At 42.0% G+C, this 15,772-nt stretch overlaps 2 protein-coding genes across 7 annotated transcripts in view; both read left to right on the top strand.

The window, feature by feature from the left end:
• ppfibp2b (PPFIA binding protein 2b) overlaps positions 1 to 13,475 on the top strand; it is a 105,009-nt gene extending 91,534 nt beyond the window's left edge. For 3 of the 6 annotated variants that reach the window (XM_085780098.1, XM_085780101.1, XM_085780102.1), the window contains 8 exons: positions 946 to 1,034; positions 1,124 to 1,246; positions 1,562 to 1,687; positions 2,866 to 3,054; positions 4,531 to 4,737; positions 7,098 to 7,163; positions 12,636 to 12,704; positions 13,233 to 13,475. In XM_085780098.1, coding sequence (XP_085636224.1) covers positions 946 to 1,034; positions 1,124 to 1,246; positions 1,562 to 1,687; positions 2,866 to 3,054; positions 4,531 to 4,737; positions 7,098 to 7,163; positions 12,636 to 12,704; positions 13,233 to 13,256 — 893 coding nt within the window. In that variant the 3' untranslated portion in view covers positions 13,257 to 13,475. Of the gene's footprint in view, positions 1 to 945; positions 1,035 to 1,123; positions 1,247 to 1,561; positions 1,688 to 2,865; positions 3,055 to 4,530; positions 4,738 to 7,097; positions 7,164 to 9,639; positions 10,029 to 12,635; positions 12,705 to 13,232 lie in introns of those variants that run through there. The other 3 variants (XM_085780103.1, XM_085780099.1, XM_085780100.1) reach the window with 2 other exon arrangements.
• Positions 13,284 to 15,772, top strand: rep15 (RAB15 effector protein). Its single transcript, XM_085780104.1, has 2 exons — positions 13,284 to 13,568; positions 14,970 to 15,772. Exons 1-2 carry the CDS (start codon positions 13,284 to 13,286, stop codon positions 15,513 to 15,515), a joined length of 831 nt encoding a protein of 276 aa, XP_085636230.1. The 3' UTR covers positions 15,516 to 15,772.

The following is a 15,772-nucleotide window of genomic DNA, read 5'->3' as shown; positions in this document are numbered from 1 at the left end:
CATATTGCACTGGGAGGAAAATGCCAAAACAGACTGCAGTGCATCCAGAAAAAAAATCATATCAGAATGTAACAGTCACAACATCCCAAAGACCCGACAGACAAACAGCCAGACAAACAGCCAATCATTTAACAGCTGTGTAGGTGGGTTACAACATCATCGCCAGGTTAATTCATAATAACAGAAGCTGCTGTGAGGACGTGAGAACGTGAGGCTGAAGGAGTGGAGAGTGAAAAAGGACACGTTATCTCGAGGTTGTCGACACCGGGCAGAGGACGGAGCTAAACCACGGCACGGCCGTTCTGCTGCGCTGACGGACCCGCGGAGATCCCGGGTAACAGGTGACCGTGCGTCTGCCCTGACTCTGAGGCCACGGCGGTAATAATGAAGCAGCGTCAGGCCACTCACCGTCACTTGATCTCAGAATTAAATACGCTGAGCCGCGAGCGTCGGGGTGTGCAGCGACCCTGGGTTCCGTCTTTGCTGCGTGTCAAATCAAATCATATCTCTCTCTCTCTCCCTCCTCCTTCTCTCCAGCTGTCCTTTCAAAATAAGAGCGCAGAAAGCCCGGAAAACAAAACAGTGACTCATGAGCTGGTGGCCGTGAGAAATTTAGCGGTGGAGGTGCCAGCGTGCCAATTATTATGCCGCGGCGTGCCTGTGTTTATTTCGCGATACGTTTTTTTGCAGCACGATGCATTTCGTCACATTTTGTATCGCGAAATTTCGCCAAACGATATTTCGTCCCATCCCTAATTCAAATCCCATGAGCCTCCGTAGCGTAGCTCTGAGCAGCTCGCGGCTCTGCTCTGCCGTTCTAAAAACAGCTTGCACCGACAATTAAAGGTAACAAACCTACTGCTAAAACTATAGGGATTATGGCAATGGGCCAATTTGCCAAAAATATTGAACTATCCCTTTAAGATGAGATGTTTCATGCTGCAGGTTGGCTCGACGACATCGGACTCCCTCAGTACAAAGATCAGTTTAATGAGGGACGAGTGGACGGACAGATGCTGCAGTACCTCACTGTGGTGAGTTTGTAGAGAATAACATGAAGGTTCAATAGGTGAGAAGTTGAATGTTCATCTTGACCAATGTTTCTTTCTTCTCTCGACATCAGAACGACTTGTTATTCCTAAAAGTGACGAGTCAGCTCCACCACCTCAGCATCAAATGCGCCATTCACGTTCTCCACGTCAACAAGTTTAACCCCAACTGCCTCAAACGCAGGCCGAGCAACGAGGTGAGTGGTTTTCTTATTGTTTCTTCCAGTGTTGATCCTTAAAGGGTCAAAATGTCACCAGAGTAACATCTTATCTTAGGTGCAATTCTATGTAGGCCTATCTTTTATTTTATTTTAGCCTTTTATTAGTATGATTCCTATGTAAAGCAACTTGCACCAACTGAACAACAATCATGTCTCAGATGCCAATGCTCATATGTTTTTTATTTTATTCTATGCCTGCAGCACTACTGTATGTGCCTGAGACAAATAAGGACAATAACATTTATTTGATTTGACTTTTTTTAACCCATTACCCTTGTGTTTCTTATGCAGAACCAGTTCAGCCCAAGCGAGGTGGTCCAGTGGTCCAACCACAGAGTCATGGAGTGGCTGAGATCAGTGGACCTGGCGGAGTACGCACCCAACCTGAGGGGCAGCGGCGTGCACGGGGGGCTGATAGTGAGTCCACACAATATAACTAGACAAAATAAACAGACAAAACGTTTTGTAGAAAAAAGAGGACTGAAAGTTGAAGGAAGGAAATACGATCAGTGACGGACTACGAGGTGTTGTTAATGTTACACATAGGCACTGTGTTTGGTCCGGTCGGCGTTCACACTGCATATGAACCAAACCGGGGTTCACTTGCAAGCGAACTGAGACCCACGTTTTCTGGCGGACCAGGGTTTGCTTGTTTGGTCCACGCCAGAGTTCGGATGAGCGAAGCGGACGATCCCAGGAAACTATGAGAAATATGAATTACTTCTCAAGGGGCCTCTCGTATGTTTTGGTCACGTCTTGTCAGTAATACACTACAATGTAATGGGGATAATAATTGCACAGTGCTGTGAATATTGTATCCTATATGATTATATTTTTATTTATCTATGGTGGAAAATGATCGAACGAATCCACGTAAAAAAAACCCGGAACTAAATTTAGTTCCTAGTTCCTGCGGTCTTACAAAGAACCAATCAGAAACTAAGAATTTAAACTCACTCCCCTTTCAATCAAACTCTCCTACACATACTTTTAGACTTTTTTTTAGACTTTATTTATTTGCACATATGAAATAGAACAAATACATTTACTTATCTCTCTTAATTAATAGGGAGGAAGATACGAAAAATGTGCAGGTGAGGTTGGAAACCCGAAAGGCTTATAGCATGACCTCACCTTGACCTAACAAATCATTTAAACAAAGTAAAGAAATAATATTAACATGGCAACAAGGTAGAGACATAACAAATAAAAAAAAGTAAATAAAGATGATGATAGTAACAATAATAGTAGTAGTAATGATACCAACACTAAATAAATAAATGGGAAAAAGTGAGATAAAAAACTAAACAAAAACTAATACAGATAAATTAAGTTCAAGTAACACAAGAAAAAAAAGAAAACGTGTGGCACTAGGGAAGGCAAAATACTATAATACTACTATAGTCTCTGACAGACACTCCTATACCCTGTTAAACTCTCTCACATATACTATAGTAGTGTGTGAGAGCAAATATGAATTATTTCTCAAGGGGCCTCTCATAGGAAATGAACTCTGGTCTGTTTAAAGCGGACCAAACAGCTCTGATGTGAAAACGACCTCAGAGTCATCTCTCTCTTCTCTCTCTGTCCCGTAGATGCTGGAGCCTCGGTTCAACTCGGACACGCTGGCCATGATCCTGAACATCCCTCCTCAGAAAACGCTGCTGCGACGCCACCTGACCACCAACTTCAACAGCCTGGTGGGCACACAGGCCCAGCAGGAGAAGAGGGAGTACATGGAGGCGGCGGGCTACACCCCACTCAGCATCACAGCTAAAGTTAAGGTACGAAAATATAAACACACACACAGACACACACACACCTGTCCTCTCACCCCCCACTGCATGTGTGTGAGAGAAAACACCTCAATCCGCGGTGAGACCTCCCTGCGTCAGCTCGGTTTTAAGCCGTGAGCCCCTCGGTGTTTTTAAGCCTGTGGGAGCAGAGTAAACCCAGGAGCTGCTCTGCTCCTCCTCGCAGCTTTAAGACTCCACCGTCAGCCGCAGCCTCGGCGCTAAGTCTCTCTGCTGAGGAAACACTGAAAAACATAATCCACAATCCGCACTCGCTCGCTGTTGACCCACTTATGACCTTGGGACACCTCACACTCACATTTCTGAAGGTGTACTCCATGAATGTTTTGTATTGGAAACATTAAAAATGATGACTTGTGAGTTCACTCTGAACCGTTAATGATTTGTTTTTGAAACTTAATTTGTAGTTTCAATTATTTTCCGCAGCTTTTTGTGGCTCAACTCAGTCGGGAAACATGCACACCATTAAAACCAGTCACCGGTTTTAATGTTATGGCTGATCGGCGTAATAACCTGCTGTGTTAGTGTGGATCTAAAAAACACCAAAGGAGGTTTATTTGTGTGCGTGTGTGTGTACTTCTTCCCCGAGGGCCAGGCAGCTACCAAGTGATATCCCACAGTGCTTTGTGATAATATCACAGTGGCTTTAGTCAGCAAGAGCGAGGCTTAGAGGACACATTTATAAAAGCTGCTGTGTCGCTGCCTGGCGGTGTCACTTGTTACCCAGAGGCACTAAAAGCAAATAAACTGTGGCTGTAAGAGCACGTTGTAGGTACACACACACACAGACAGGACGTTTTACCAGATTGTATATAGTCAAGTTACTAAGATCATGTGTCTTAAAATAATTATCTCACAACAACCAGTAATGTTCACGTCTAAGCTGCCTTTTTGCTTCTTTTTTTTTTAGGTACAATACCCTGTAGCTACACAAATACATGTTTGTTTTTCATTGTGTTACTAAAAGACACTTGATAAGTTATGTTTTTGTGTCTTAAAGTTACAATAAAATTGCACTGACCAAATTGAATATAAAATTGAAAGCAAAACAAGGTTAGATGACAATATTTAAAAAAAGAAATAAACTCCTCCCTCTGAGAATTAATCAGTCTGTTCTTCCACCATGTGCATTTACAGTGATGTACAATAATAAATAATAATTCTGTACACAATTCAAATGCATTCAAACTGACTGTTACAGCATGTAAATATGTATTTATATATGTTAATTTATTGATATAATTTTCCAATATGAGGGGAGTTATATTATTTTTATTTATGTTGTAAATGCAGAATGGAGCATTGTGACCTGACAGTTTCCTACGAAGGATCAATAAATTATTCTGATAACTGACAGCAATGACGTCATAATTAACATCAACACAGAAACGTTTCAGTGTGTAACAGTCAAATCTTTTTTGTCTCCGTCTCATTACTTCACTGCAGCCAAAGAAGTTGGGCTTCTCCAACCTGACTCACCTCAGGAGGCGGCGGCCGGACGAATCCACCGACTACGTCTGTCCCATCGACTCGTCGTCCTCGCCTCAGTCGGGACAGTCCGCCGCCGTCAACGGGGTCCAGATGCGTCCGTACAGCGGCTTCAGGGGCCTGAGCCCCATCCTGGACAGAGAGCCCGACCGCTCCCGGGACCAGGTGGGGCTCGACCACGAAAACGACCACCACGACCACCACGACCACCATGACCACAGCATCAGAGCTGACCCGTCTCCATGACATTGAGATAATGTGTCGACGCCCATGGACGACTGTTGTTATCATGCTTTCAATCAGCTGCCACTCCTCCTCCTCCTCCTCCTTTTTGCTTGCGGCCCATAATACCTCAGCCCCCCCCTCATTTGCCCCCCCACCTACTCCCCCTCTCCCCCCTCTGCTCCTCTAAACCCCCGCACATCAGCCCGACCCTGTGCCTTAACTCCTGCAGAGATTCAGAGACGCCCAGACAAACCTTTTCGTCTTTACGGGTGTAAACGAGACGATGAATCTTGACGCACACTTGAAGCATTTTGATTTCGTTCTCCAGTCAGATGCCGAACTCACTAACGAACGAACTAACTAACTGTAACCAACTAACTAGCCCGACCTCAGCCTCAAACCTGTGCCATGATCTAACCCCCTCAGGGAGAGAGCAGCAGCTTCTCTCTGGACTCCTCCTGACCATCTACTGACATCACCTCCTCTTACCCACACAGTATATACAGTATATACACATATATACAGTATATGGACATCTCTTCTTGTACAGTATTAAAGCCATTGTTCTAACCTCTGTGCACCGCTTTTAGATGATTTTATATACAGTATACTATATGTGAGTGTGCGTGTGTGTGACGAGTCGGCCCCATAATTTTACACCTTTTCTTGGTTTTCTCCCCGTCGTCGTTTGAATCCAGTTCTGTCACAACGGTCGAAATGAACTTGTGCAATATTTGCATAATTATTATAATGGAGGGATTTTATTTAATATTTATATAATTGCAGAGCCAATTATAGAAAATAGCATGTTTTTGTTTTTGTTTTTGTTTTTTCTTTGAAGCCTGAGGTGGTGATTTTGTACTACTGTTATTTTCATATTTGACTGTAATAGTATTTTTATAGTAATGAAAATCCTGCCCCATGAAAGGAAGCTTACATGTGCTCATGTAAATGTAAAAAAAAAACAAAAAAATCTAATCATTTAATAAACAAAAATTATATGTGTGTAAAGTTGGTTCCTTCTTTTTGTACAGAAAGGAAGTCAGATGTAGATTTTGTTTATTTTTTGGCTGTAAAACAAACAATAAATGCTGCTGCTGCCGTCCCGGCTCAGTAACCTGCATCAGCCATTAACCTGCTTCATCATCATCATCTTCATCATCTTCATCATCATGATCCTCATCGTCATGGTGGCCGTCATCGCTGTTTATGACGCCAGCTTCCCCCCCTTCGGCTGACCAATCTGTGGCTAGCTGGCTGCTGACCATCACCATGGTAACAATGTTAAAGTTGGATTCAGTCTGTTTTGTATATAGTACAGTCGACTTCTGTTTAATCATATGAAGAATAGTTTTATTGCACTTTAAAGGACAATTCCCGGGCAAATTCAACCTGGGGCTCTAGTTTCTTAATATTTTAGGACTAAAAGAATGAATCTGAAGATTTTCTTTTTAATGTCTCCATCTGTTTGTCCCCGCGTTGCCACGGCAGCATCTAATGGGAGCAGACAGATCTTAGGCTGTTTACATCGCGCAAAACTGCAATTTTTTTCCACAGACAGCGTCAGATGGCTTCAAACATCCACCGAGGGGTTTGTGTACTTCAAGAAAGCCGGAAAAGTTTGTAAACGGAGCTGTAATACAAAGTCTCGCGTGAGAGTCAAGTTGGCGTGCTCAATATGTTTACAGGCAGAATAAAACAAAAGGACTGGCGTGCTCGACACTTCGATTTTTTAACAGGCACAAAATCCAGACTTACTCTCACTGCTACGAAGATGTTGTGGCTCTGAGTTGATATTCCTTTGTTGATAAAACAAACGGGGAGCGCTTCAGACGACCTGTAAACATACTGAACCGTCAACTTGACTCTCACGCGAGATCTCGCGACACTTTGTATTACAGCTCCGTTTACAAACATGTCTGTTTTCTTGAAGTAAACAAACCCCTCGGTGTCCTACGTTTGAAACCATCTGACGCTGTCTGTGGAAAAAAGGCGGTTTTGTGGGATGTAAACAACCTAAACAGTGTAAGATCTGTCCACTCCCATTCATCACTGCTGTGGTGATGCGGGGACAGATAAAACTACTGCAGAACAGGAGACAATAATCTTCAGATTCATTCTTTTAGACCTAAAATATTAGGAAACTAGAGCCCCAGGTTGAATTTGACTGGAATTGTCCTTTAAAGTTTCAAAAGCTCATCATTGTTTCATTACATGTATGTCTGTAATCATTATGTAACGGGTTCATGAGACCTCGGGGCGTGTCGTGTGTGTGTGTGTTTGTGTCGTGTGTGTTGCAGATGGCGACTGCAGAGGGAACCATGTTGCAAATAGAAGCTCTGTCTGAAAGCATCAACAACCTCACAGTAAGCACCAACACACACACACACACACACACACACGCTGCTGGTTAATGACTCCTCCTGCAGCTGATTCACTCACAGAGTAAATGCTCCTCGTCGACTGTAACAGACGCTCTGGTCACTCAGGTGGAAAACTCCTGGGAATTTATCTGAGGGAGAAAACACAGAAAAAACAAAGTAATACTACGACTAATAGTGTGAAACCTCGCTTGCTGGTACTTCATTACTTGCTGTTAGCAGGCCTTGGGTCATTTGTTCAAGTCATCTTTGTAATTGGGCTCTAAGGCTTTGTGAGTGTTATATCATTAATACATTTGATTTTTTTCTCTTTTTTTTCTTTTCATAAATAAATAAAGCATAATTACATTTTTTTACACTGCAAAAACTCAAATATCTTACCAAGAATATTTGTCTTATTTCTAGTCAAAATGTGATTTCTTGTCAAAACAAATCTCATTATACTTAAAATAAGACTCGTCACATAAAATGTAGCTTGTTTTTAGACACTTTTTACTTCTTTCAAGCATATTTTCACTTGAAATAAGTAGAAAAATCTGATAGTGGAGCAAGTTTTTCTTCCTTATTACAAGCACAAAAACCCTGCTTTCACTGGCTTTCACTTTCTACTTATTTCAAGTGAATATTTGTTTGAAACAAGTGAAAATTATCTAAAAACAAGTTAATTTTTTTTTGTTTTGAGTCTTATTTTAAGTGGAGAAAGATTAGTTTTGACTAGAAATGAGACATTTTGACAAGAAATAGACAGATTTTGAGTTCTTGCAGTGTATGCTTCCCATATGGTGCTAAAAACCTCACTGACCTATGATGTATTAATAAAACTGACTGATAATAAAAAATAGACCCTTTTCACAGAAGATATCCTGGGATGCCACAGCATGGACAGCACATGTGGGTGTATTTATATAGACAATGAGCCAGCTCCATGACCTTAAATTGTGCAAACTTGATGTTTTTTCTAAAAGAAGCTGTTTTGGTTGGCCGCCCATACGGTGACGCCACAAGAAGAAAGAGGGAACAAAACAAAAGGAAACAACTACCAGCAACTGTGAAACTAGCTAATTAGCATATTTAATGTTATGTATTTAGTCCATACAAAGCCAAAGTGTTAAACAAACTGTGGTTTTACAGTTGCAGCTCAGCCATGACCTAGACCGATATAGTGCAGAGCCTAATTAGCTATTTCTAGCGTTTGTCTAAATACTCGTATTTACCCAAAATTAGAAAATGTTTTGGTTTTCTGGGTGGACGGATTTCTTAAAAGTAGCAAAAACAAACACTCAGTAAACTTTAAGTGCTGAATAAATCTTCATCAATAAAAGTTTGGAGATGCTGGCACTTATTTTAACAAATGAGATTAGCTGTTTTATCCCCATTTATAATCTTTCTGCAAATGGCTCCTTTCTTTAGCTTTATATTTAGCGTGCAGCCAGAGCAACATTAATCTTGTCGGCTAATTTCACCGGCTCCTACTGTGCTTTTCCTGCCGTGACAAGTCACAATGTGTTCTGTGACAAATATGTTTTGTTGCTTACTCTGCAGTGAAGCTGGTTTTGCTGACTTGAGATCATCAGGCACTATGCAGTTTATGATGAAGCATATTTTTTAAACATAATTATACTGATTTCCAGTAACTAATGAGGCTTTTGTTATGTGATACAATTGGAAAAATTTCTTATAATGACATTATTCTCAAAAGCAAGATGTGATTTCCTATCCACAAATTTCTGAACGTCAAAAACGGAGACTGGTGTTCTGTCGATTTCTGCTACTTGTCGAGAACTGCTGCTTGGTGGTTTTGCGCATTTGCAGAGGCGATTTTCCAAGTTTCATTTCCACGTCCATATTTTTTTGAAACCCTGTGTTGTGGCTCGTCAGTCATGTTTCTAACGGTTGTTGTTGTTGTTGTTGTTAAATGAGTTGTTGTTAAATGTTAAAATGGTATGTGTAAATATGCTGCCATTCATCCTACAGTGGCAGTGAGGTGGTCAGTAGTCTTACATGAATGGACAGAGAAGCAGGAGCATTATTTGATAACATGTTATTGGACTATCAAAATACACTACCCCTGAAATAAATTTCATTACACTTTTTGTACAGACACATGCGAGAAGAAAACACTTACTTTATGCCTTTATTTGATATACAGAGGCAGAAAACGATTAGTATTTATTTTTTGATAGGGTAGCTTGAATCAATAGATAGACTTATCAGTAGCGGCTGTAGCAATTGAATTTTCAACAAAGCAGCAGAAATCGACAGAACACCGGCTTACTTTTTTGGCGTTCAGAAAAAGGTGGATAATGTCATAAATCAGGTGTTATGATGAATAAATAAATATGGTATAAAAAAATAAATAAATAAAAAACACTACATATAAATGTGTTAACTCAACTCGGTGATGAACACCAGCTTCCAGGTTCTCTAACATGTCCCCACTCCCATGATGCTTTGCTTCCAGTACCTGCTCAGCCGAGAGGAGCTGCAGAAGGAGCTGAGGCGGTCTCAGACGGCGCTAGTTTGATGATGACGGACAGTGACCCGGTGCTGTTGGCTCTCTAATGCTGCCAACCAACCACAGAAAACACCTGTAGCAGCCAGTCTCACACCTGTACTGTACCTCAAGCCCCCGCCCGGCCCCCCCCCGGCCCCTAACACAGCTGGTTACAGCTACTTCTACTAGCCGCTGATACCTCATGTAACACCTGCATTGATTCTGCAGTCACGCTGTAGATGCAATGGACCAGTGGACTTGAACGCAATCTTCAAGGGTTGCTTACAAAAAGACACCTTTTTTTATTTTCTACTATGACGACCTGAACTGTTATCCATAAGCCATTGAAGGCATTTCTTACTGTTTTTCTTGTTTCCCTATGCAAAGTAGCATCTAATGATTTTGACCAATGTACAATGTGTACTGTGCTGGTATAAGGGGGCAACAGGGTCAGATGAACCACAGTATAATTATGTTGTGCATAATTTATAGCTCTTCTTCATGCAGCCAAAGGAGAGTCAGGTGGAAAGCTAATTCAGTCAGTAGCAGGGAAACATATGACAACTGGGTTGAGTCCGTTTTCTCATCATCCCCATTTGTAAAGAAATTACAACATCATATAACAAATAAATGGTTTTGAAAATGGTTTTCATTGGATAAACATGAGAAAGGACTGAATGGGGCAGGAACCACGTTTCTTTGTTATATGTGTTAAGTTATAGAGGTATGCGTGCTGTTTAGGCCTAGCCCACTGGGTTGAGCAGACAGACCCTGGTTCGATTCCCCCAGTGACCCTTTGCTGTATATCATCCCTTCCTCTTTCTCTGCCTCACCATTCCCCATCTCTTTCAACTTCAGGCAAAAAGCCCTAAAAATATATAGCCTACTTATATATACCATACCATATATAGTTATGGAAGTAGCTAATAGAGAACATATGACTGAAGAAAAAAGTTTCGGTCTAGTGGCTAGTGCTCAAACAACCTCAGTTACCTTTAGACCAGGCAGTTGTAACCACAGTGTGGGTGTGTAGTTTCATGCATACATGAAACTACTAGTCTGTTACAGCTCCATATTCTGTTTATTATTCATAAAAGAAAGGAAATATCAGTTAGACAGAAGCTCCTTTCTAAAGCTGGTGTAATGCTTGAAATAACAGGCTACCACCTTTGTTGTGTACAATTAATTAAAACTATACGACCAAGTAGGAGGTGGGAGTTAATAAGTCCGATTAAAATTTACAAAGAAAATTTTCAAATGCTAAATTTCAGCTTGAGGTCAGCACAGCAGGCTACAACCAGCTTTGAGCAGACATTTGGGTTTTGCTAATGCTAACGATGAGATGTGTTTCATAAGCCAAGATGGCGCCGGCAAGAGACGTTAGTGAGACGTTGGATTGTAGCAAAGTACTTACGTCTCTGATTGTAGCAAGATGTAAAAGCAGAACGTCTCTGGTAAAAGTCAGTTGTCAGTTGTCATTAGTAGTGTACAAGAGGTTGACATTATGCTCGGAAATCAAAATCTCCCAGTTGAAAACTCCCAATTTCCGACTCCAAAGGATTCAACACGCACCACCAAGCCATAGTAAGTTACGGTAACCAAAAACATGGCGGGCAGGGACAGAATTTGCATTCAAAATGCTTCACGTATAAGCTTCACAGATAATTTTAGAAATACCGACATGAACTTACTGTGTTCCACAACATCAGCAGGTAATCTGTAACCGTAAGTAGTAGCTATATTTCATAACGTTTGACTGTATTTTTGCGTTTATGCATTTTTAATCGATGTTTTACCCGGTTTTCCTCCGACTTTCCCCGAGAGGGCGCTCCCCGCTTCGACTTGAGGTGGCGTTCAATTGCACTTTTCCAAGTAGGAGTTCGGAAAGAATTCCGAGTTTTCTCGTTTTCTGACTTTTAATCTGTGAATATCATCAGGTCAAATTTTAAAATGATTGATTTGACTTAACTAGACTCAACTCAAGCAGTTTTTCTGATTGTTGTTTTTGTTTTTGTTGTTGTTTCAAGTGTTAGTTAGATGCTGGACTCTAAACAGGCTACACATTAGCATCAGATTAGCATGTAGCCTATAACATCACAGCTATTTAATAAATAATAAAAAATAAAAAGTGAATCCTATTTTAAATAAATATCCCAATAATTTATTAAAGTTGAATAATATTACAGCTCCCCTGGTGAGAGACAGAGATTAGGTTAAACCAAAATAGATGAAATACAAGAATTATGATTTTGGCATTATGTTTGTGTGGCTGCCGCACAAATGATGGTTCATTTGACCCTGTTCTTCCCTGTAGGTCCCAGTACAGCTCTGGTTTAAGTGTAGCTATATTTCTGTAACTGGCACTGTCCACTTTAGAAAGATAATATGTATGTATGTATGGTTGTGCAAATGGTAACAGAAGGGTACAGTAGGAGTAGATGATGATATGTAGTCAACGAAATAAAAGCACATTGACTGTATCCTCTCACTTGTAAACAGATCATGTCCAGAGATAAGGAGAATAGCCCATTGTTGGTCAATGCTATGTCTGAATTAACATAGTAAACAACCTCTTTATACTGCTGTCCAGTCTTAAACCCCTCCTGACCATCCACCCCACCCAGCTAAAAGCTCCTGGCCCAGCCCACACGTCCTCATTCAAGCTTCTTTCTGGAAAGAGACAGTTAAGCATTTTGTTTACCCACCAAACCCTTCAGGCTTAGGCCTACCCCAGTCCTCAAGCTGCTGCTGCTGCTGCTGCTGCTACCGCCGCTGCCAGTTAACTGGTAAGATGAGTCTTTTGTTGACTTACCTAAAAATTTAACAAGTCACAAACACCACACCCACCCTAACGCTGTCTGTCAGAGCAGAGCTGCCTCTCTCAGTCAGGACCTGGGACAGAAAATCCTCTTTATTCTAGTGAAAGTCCTGTTCACATCAGGACACAAAACTGTGTCTCTCAGCAGGGCAGGGGACAGGAGCGGAGGACAGACAGCGGACGTAAACCTGCAGAAACCTCCAGACCCATCCTGGTGAGTGTCTTTGTTGATTTATAACACTTTTTAAAGATGTGACGAACTATATTATTCACAGTATGATATTGCATCACATCGGGGGAACAGAAGATTAATAGTATTTGTTTCACTTATAGCCTATAATAATTTATTCCCTCTCAAATGAACAAAAGCAATGGCACCATATTGTTCTGACATATGTTTCTGGTTTTGTTTTGTACCTTAAAGAACTCAGCCATGCTTTACCTGCCATATGTTCATTTTTTATCAAGGCAAGGCAACGAGAGGCAACTTAATTTGTATAGTTTGTCTAAAAACGGCTTTACACAGCATCATGACAACATCCTCTGGCCTTAGATCCTCACATCGACTGAGGAAAAACTCCCAAGAAAACCCTTTTAACAGGGAAAAAGTTGGAGAAACCTCAGGGTGAGCAACAGAGGAGGGGTCTCTCACACAGGACGGGCGGACAGACGTGCAATAAGATGTTGTATACAGACAAGAAAACAGTTTCTCTTCTTCTCATTACACACTTTCTGTCTCCAGTGTATCAGGGAGACCACCCTCTGATCCCCCGCCCCGCGTCTTCAGTCCGCCATGGGCCAAATCATCGGCAAACCCGGTTCCAACTCCTCACAGAACTCCAAATTCTCCTTCTCTTTCAAACGCAACACCCCTCCCCCGCAACCGCCCTTCGAGCAGAGCGTTTCCCCCCGACCGAGCATCTTCTCCACGTTGAGGAGACCGCCCGTCGTCAAGCCCAACGACTTCATCCCGCTGTTCAACGACTGCATCTCCGCCGCCTCGTCCAGAACCCAGGAGTACATCGTCTTCAAGGACCCCGAGGACAAGTTCCACCCGAGCCCCGAGGTGCTGACTCAGGTAGGTGCCTCCATCGAAGACACGCAGTGATAATTAAAGGGATAGTTCAACATTTTGGCAAATTCTATAGTCGTAGCAGTAGGTTCGTTACCTTTAATTATCGGTGCATGTTGTTTTGAGATCAGCGGGGCAGAGACGTGAGCTGCTCAGTGAACACAATGGAGGTGAACGGTACAGGTCCCCTGTCCCTCATCAAACTCATCAAATACACAATCCAACAACTCCAAAACACTCTGGTGGACAAGTTCTGACCTGCACATTCACCACACTATGACATAATCTTGATTTTTATGTAACATTATGACACATGAAGCAAATACTCTGAACTACTTGTGCTTTTGAAATCACTCAGCCCAGCAGCCGTGCATTTGCCTCGAAAACTAGCTAGAGAGGAGAAGAGCCTGGTACAGTATCCGTTCACTCTGAATTTGGTCTGGATTCTGGTTTCGGTCTAGAGAGCGGATCTGGAATTCACCAAATTCACCAAAGTTAAAGTGTTCACCAAAATAAAACTTATAAAATAGACAACTTGTAATACAGCTAAATACAATAAAAGAAAAGGGTTAATTTAATGGCTCTGGAATTTTCTTGTTATATTCTGTTAAATTATATTCTTTAAATTAAAAAGTTTCATAGCATTTTTATTAGCTTGGTGCTTTTATTTTGACGGAAAGGCCTGTCTCTCTCGGTTGCCTACCAAAACAGTCAATAAATGGCCCCAGACTACCCAAAAACAACTGTGTATCATAACGTTACATTATTATTTCATAGCGTGGTGAATGTGCAGGTCACAACTTGTCCACCAGAGCGTTTTGGAGTTGTTGGATTGTGTATTTGATGAGTTTGATGAGGGACGTTTACCTCCATTGTGTTCACTGAGCAGCTCACGTCTCTGCCCCACTGATCTCAAAACAGCTTGCAACGATAATTAAAGGTGATGAACCTACTGCTACGACTATAGACATTATGGCAATAGGCGAAATTTGCCAAAATGTTGAACTATACTCCAGCACTTTATTACCCAACTCTAGCACTTTAACCCCCACCACCTACCACCTGTGCCTACTGTGAACCACGCTTGTATTGTGTTGTACAGTTTTAGTCTTACCTATGTATTATGATTGCATTACTTTCTTTGTTTTTTCTTTCTAAAAAAAAAAGGGGGGGGGTACCTGCCCCATGTTTTTAAATACTGTACTTAATATACTACTTTTACAGGTGTTTTCTTTAACCTGCTTGTTTCTATTTCAGTATAGGGGGACTGTCAATGGAAATTAGCCTTTTAGCTAGAATTGAGTACATTTACATTTTATCTTTAAAATGTTTATCAATGTACATTGTCCCTCTTTATCAAATAAAAGGAATTGAATTGAATTGAATTGAATTGTCATCTCCACCCAGGTTTTCCTGATGACCTACATCACCCAGAGCGTCTGCCTCAACCTGACGGACACCTTCAACTGCACGGCCATGACGCCCGAGCAGCGCATCCTCCTGGGGGCCGACTGGGTCTGGGCCGTCCTGGAGAAGCCCACCAAGAACCCCAAGATCCAGATCGCGGTGCAGGTCCTCCACCTCCCTGAGCGAGAGGACGCGGAGGAGAACGGCGTCTCCCCGGAGCCGTGCAGCGAGTCGCTGCAGATGGCCCAGATGGAGTCGAGCAACAGGACCGTGTACGAGAGGCTGGTGGACTTCTGCACCTCCGTCGGCAAGGACTGCTACGCCCTCTTCCTGTTCTTCGGGAAGAAGAGCGACAAGGAGAACATCTACGGAGTTCTCAGCAACAACTTCGAGGCGGCCATCGGGAAGTGCAACAAGATCGACCGACCGTTTATCGAGAACTTCTTCAAAGGCTCGAGGTATCTCCACACGCCCACGGGAATGATGCAGGCTATCGTCACCAAGAAAGAGGGGGATCCTCTCACCCTCATGATTAAGTTTAGCTGACCCCAAAAGAGACTGCGTTACCATGACGGCCAATAATACACAATACCAGATCACGATCATTCACAGTATATCAAATAATTATGTGGGTTATTGACGTTTTTCATTGACAAACGACATCAATGTTGAGTTTAAAAGGAAAAACTGCTTCATTTTCAACCTGCACCAGTTGTTGCTCTTAACATCTTTGAAGTATGTCAGTTCACCTGTAGAGCCTTGTGTTGTTTACTTAGCCCCGTTTATCTAACAGCTTCATCCAG

Source organism: Trachurus japonicus, chromosome 6 (genome assembly GCF_045865225.1).
Source record: "Trachurus japonicus isolate A0001 chromosome 6, Traja_1.0".
NCBI lineage: Eukaryota > Metazoa > Chordata > Actinopteri > Carangiformes > Carangidae > Trachurus > Trachurus japonicus.
Note: the sequence above shows the minus strand (reverse complement) of the source record. Positions and strands in the feature narration are given on the sequence as shown.

Coding starts and splice junctions, on each gene's coding strand:
- rep15 (XM_085780104.1), top strand. CDS start 13,284: ATGGGCCAAATCATCGGCAAACCCGGTTCCAACTCCTCACAGAACTCC. Junction 13,569..14,969: donor GCCCCGAGGTGCTGACTCAG/GTAGGTGCCTCC, acceptor ATCTCCACCCAG/GTTTTCCTGATGACCTACAT.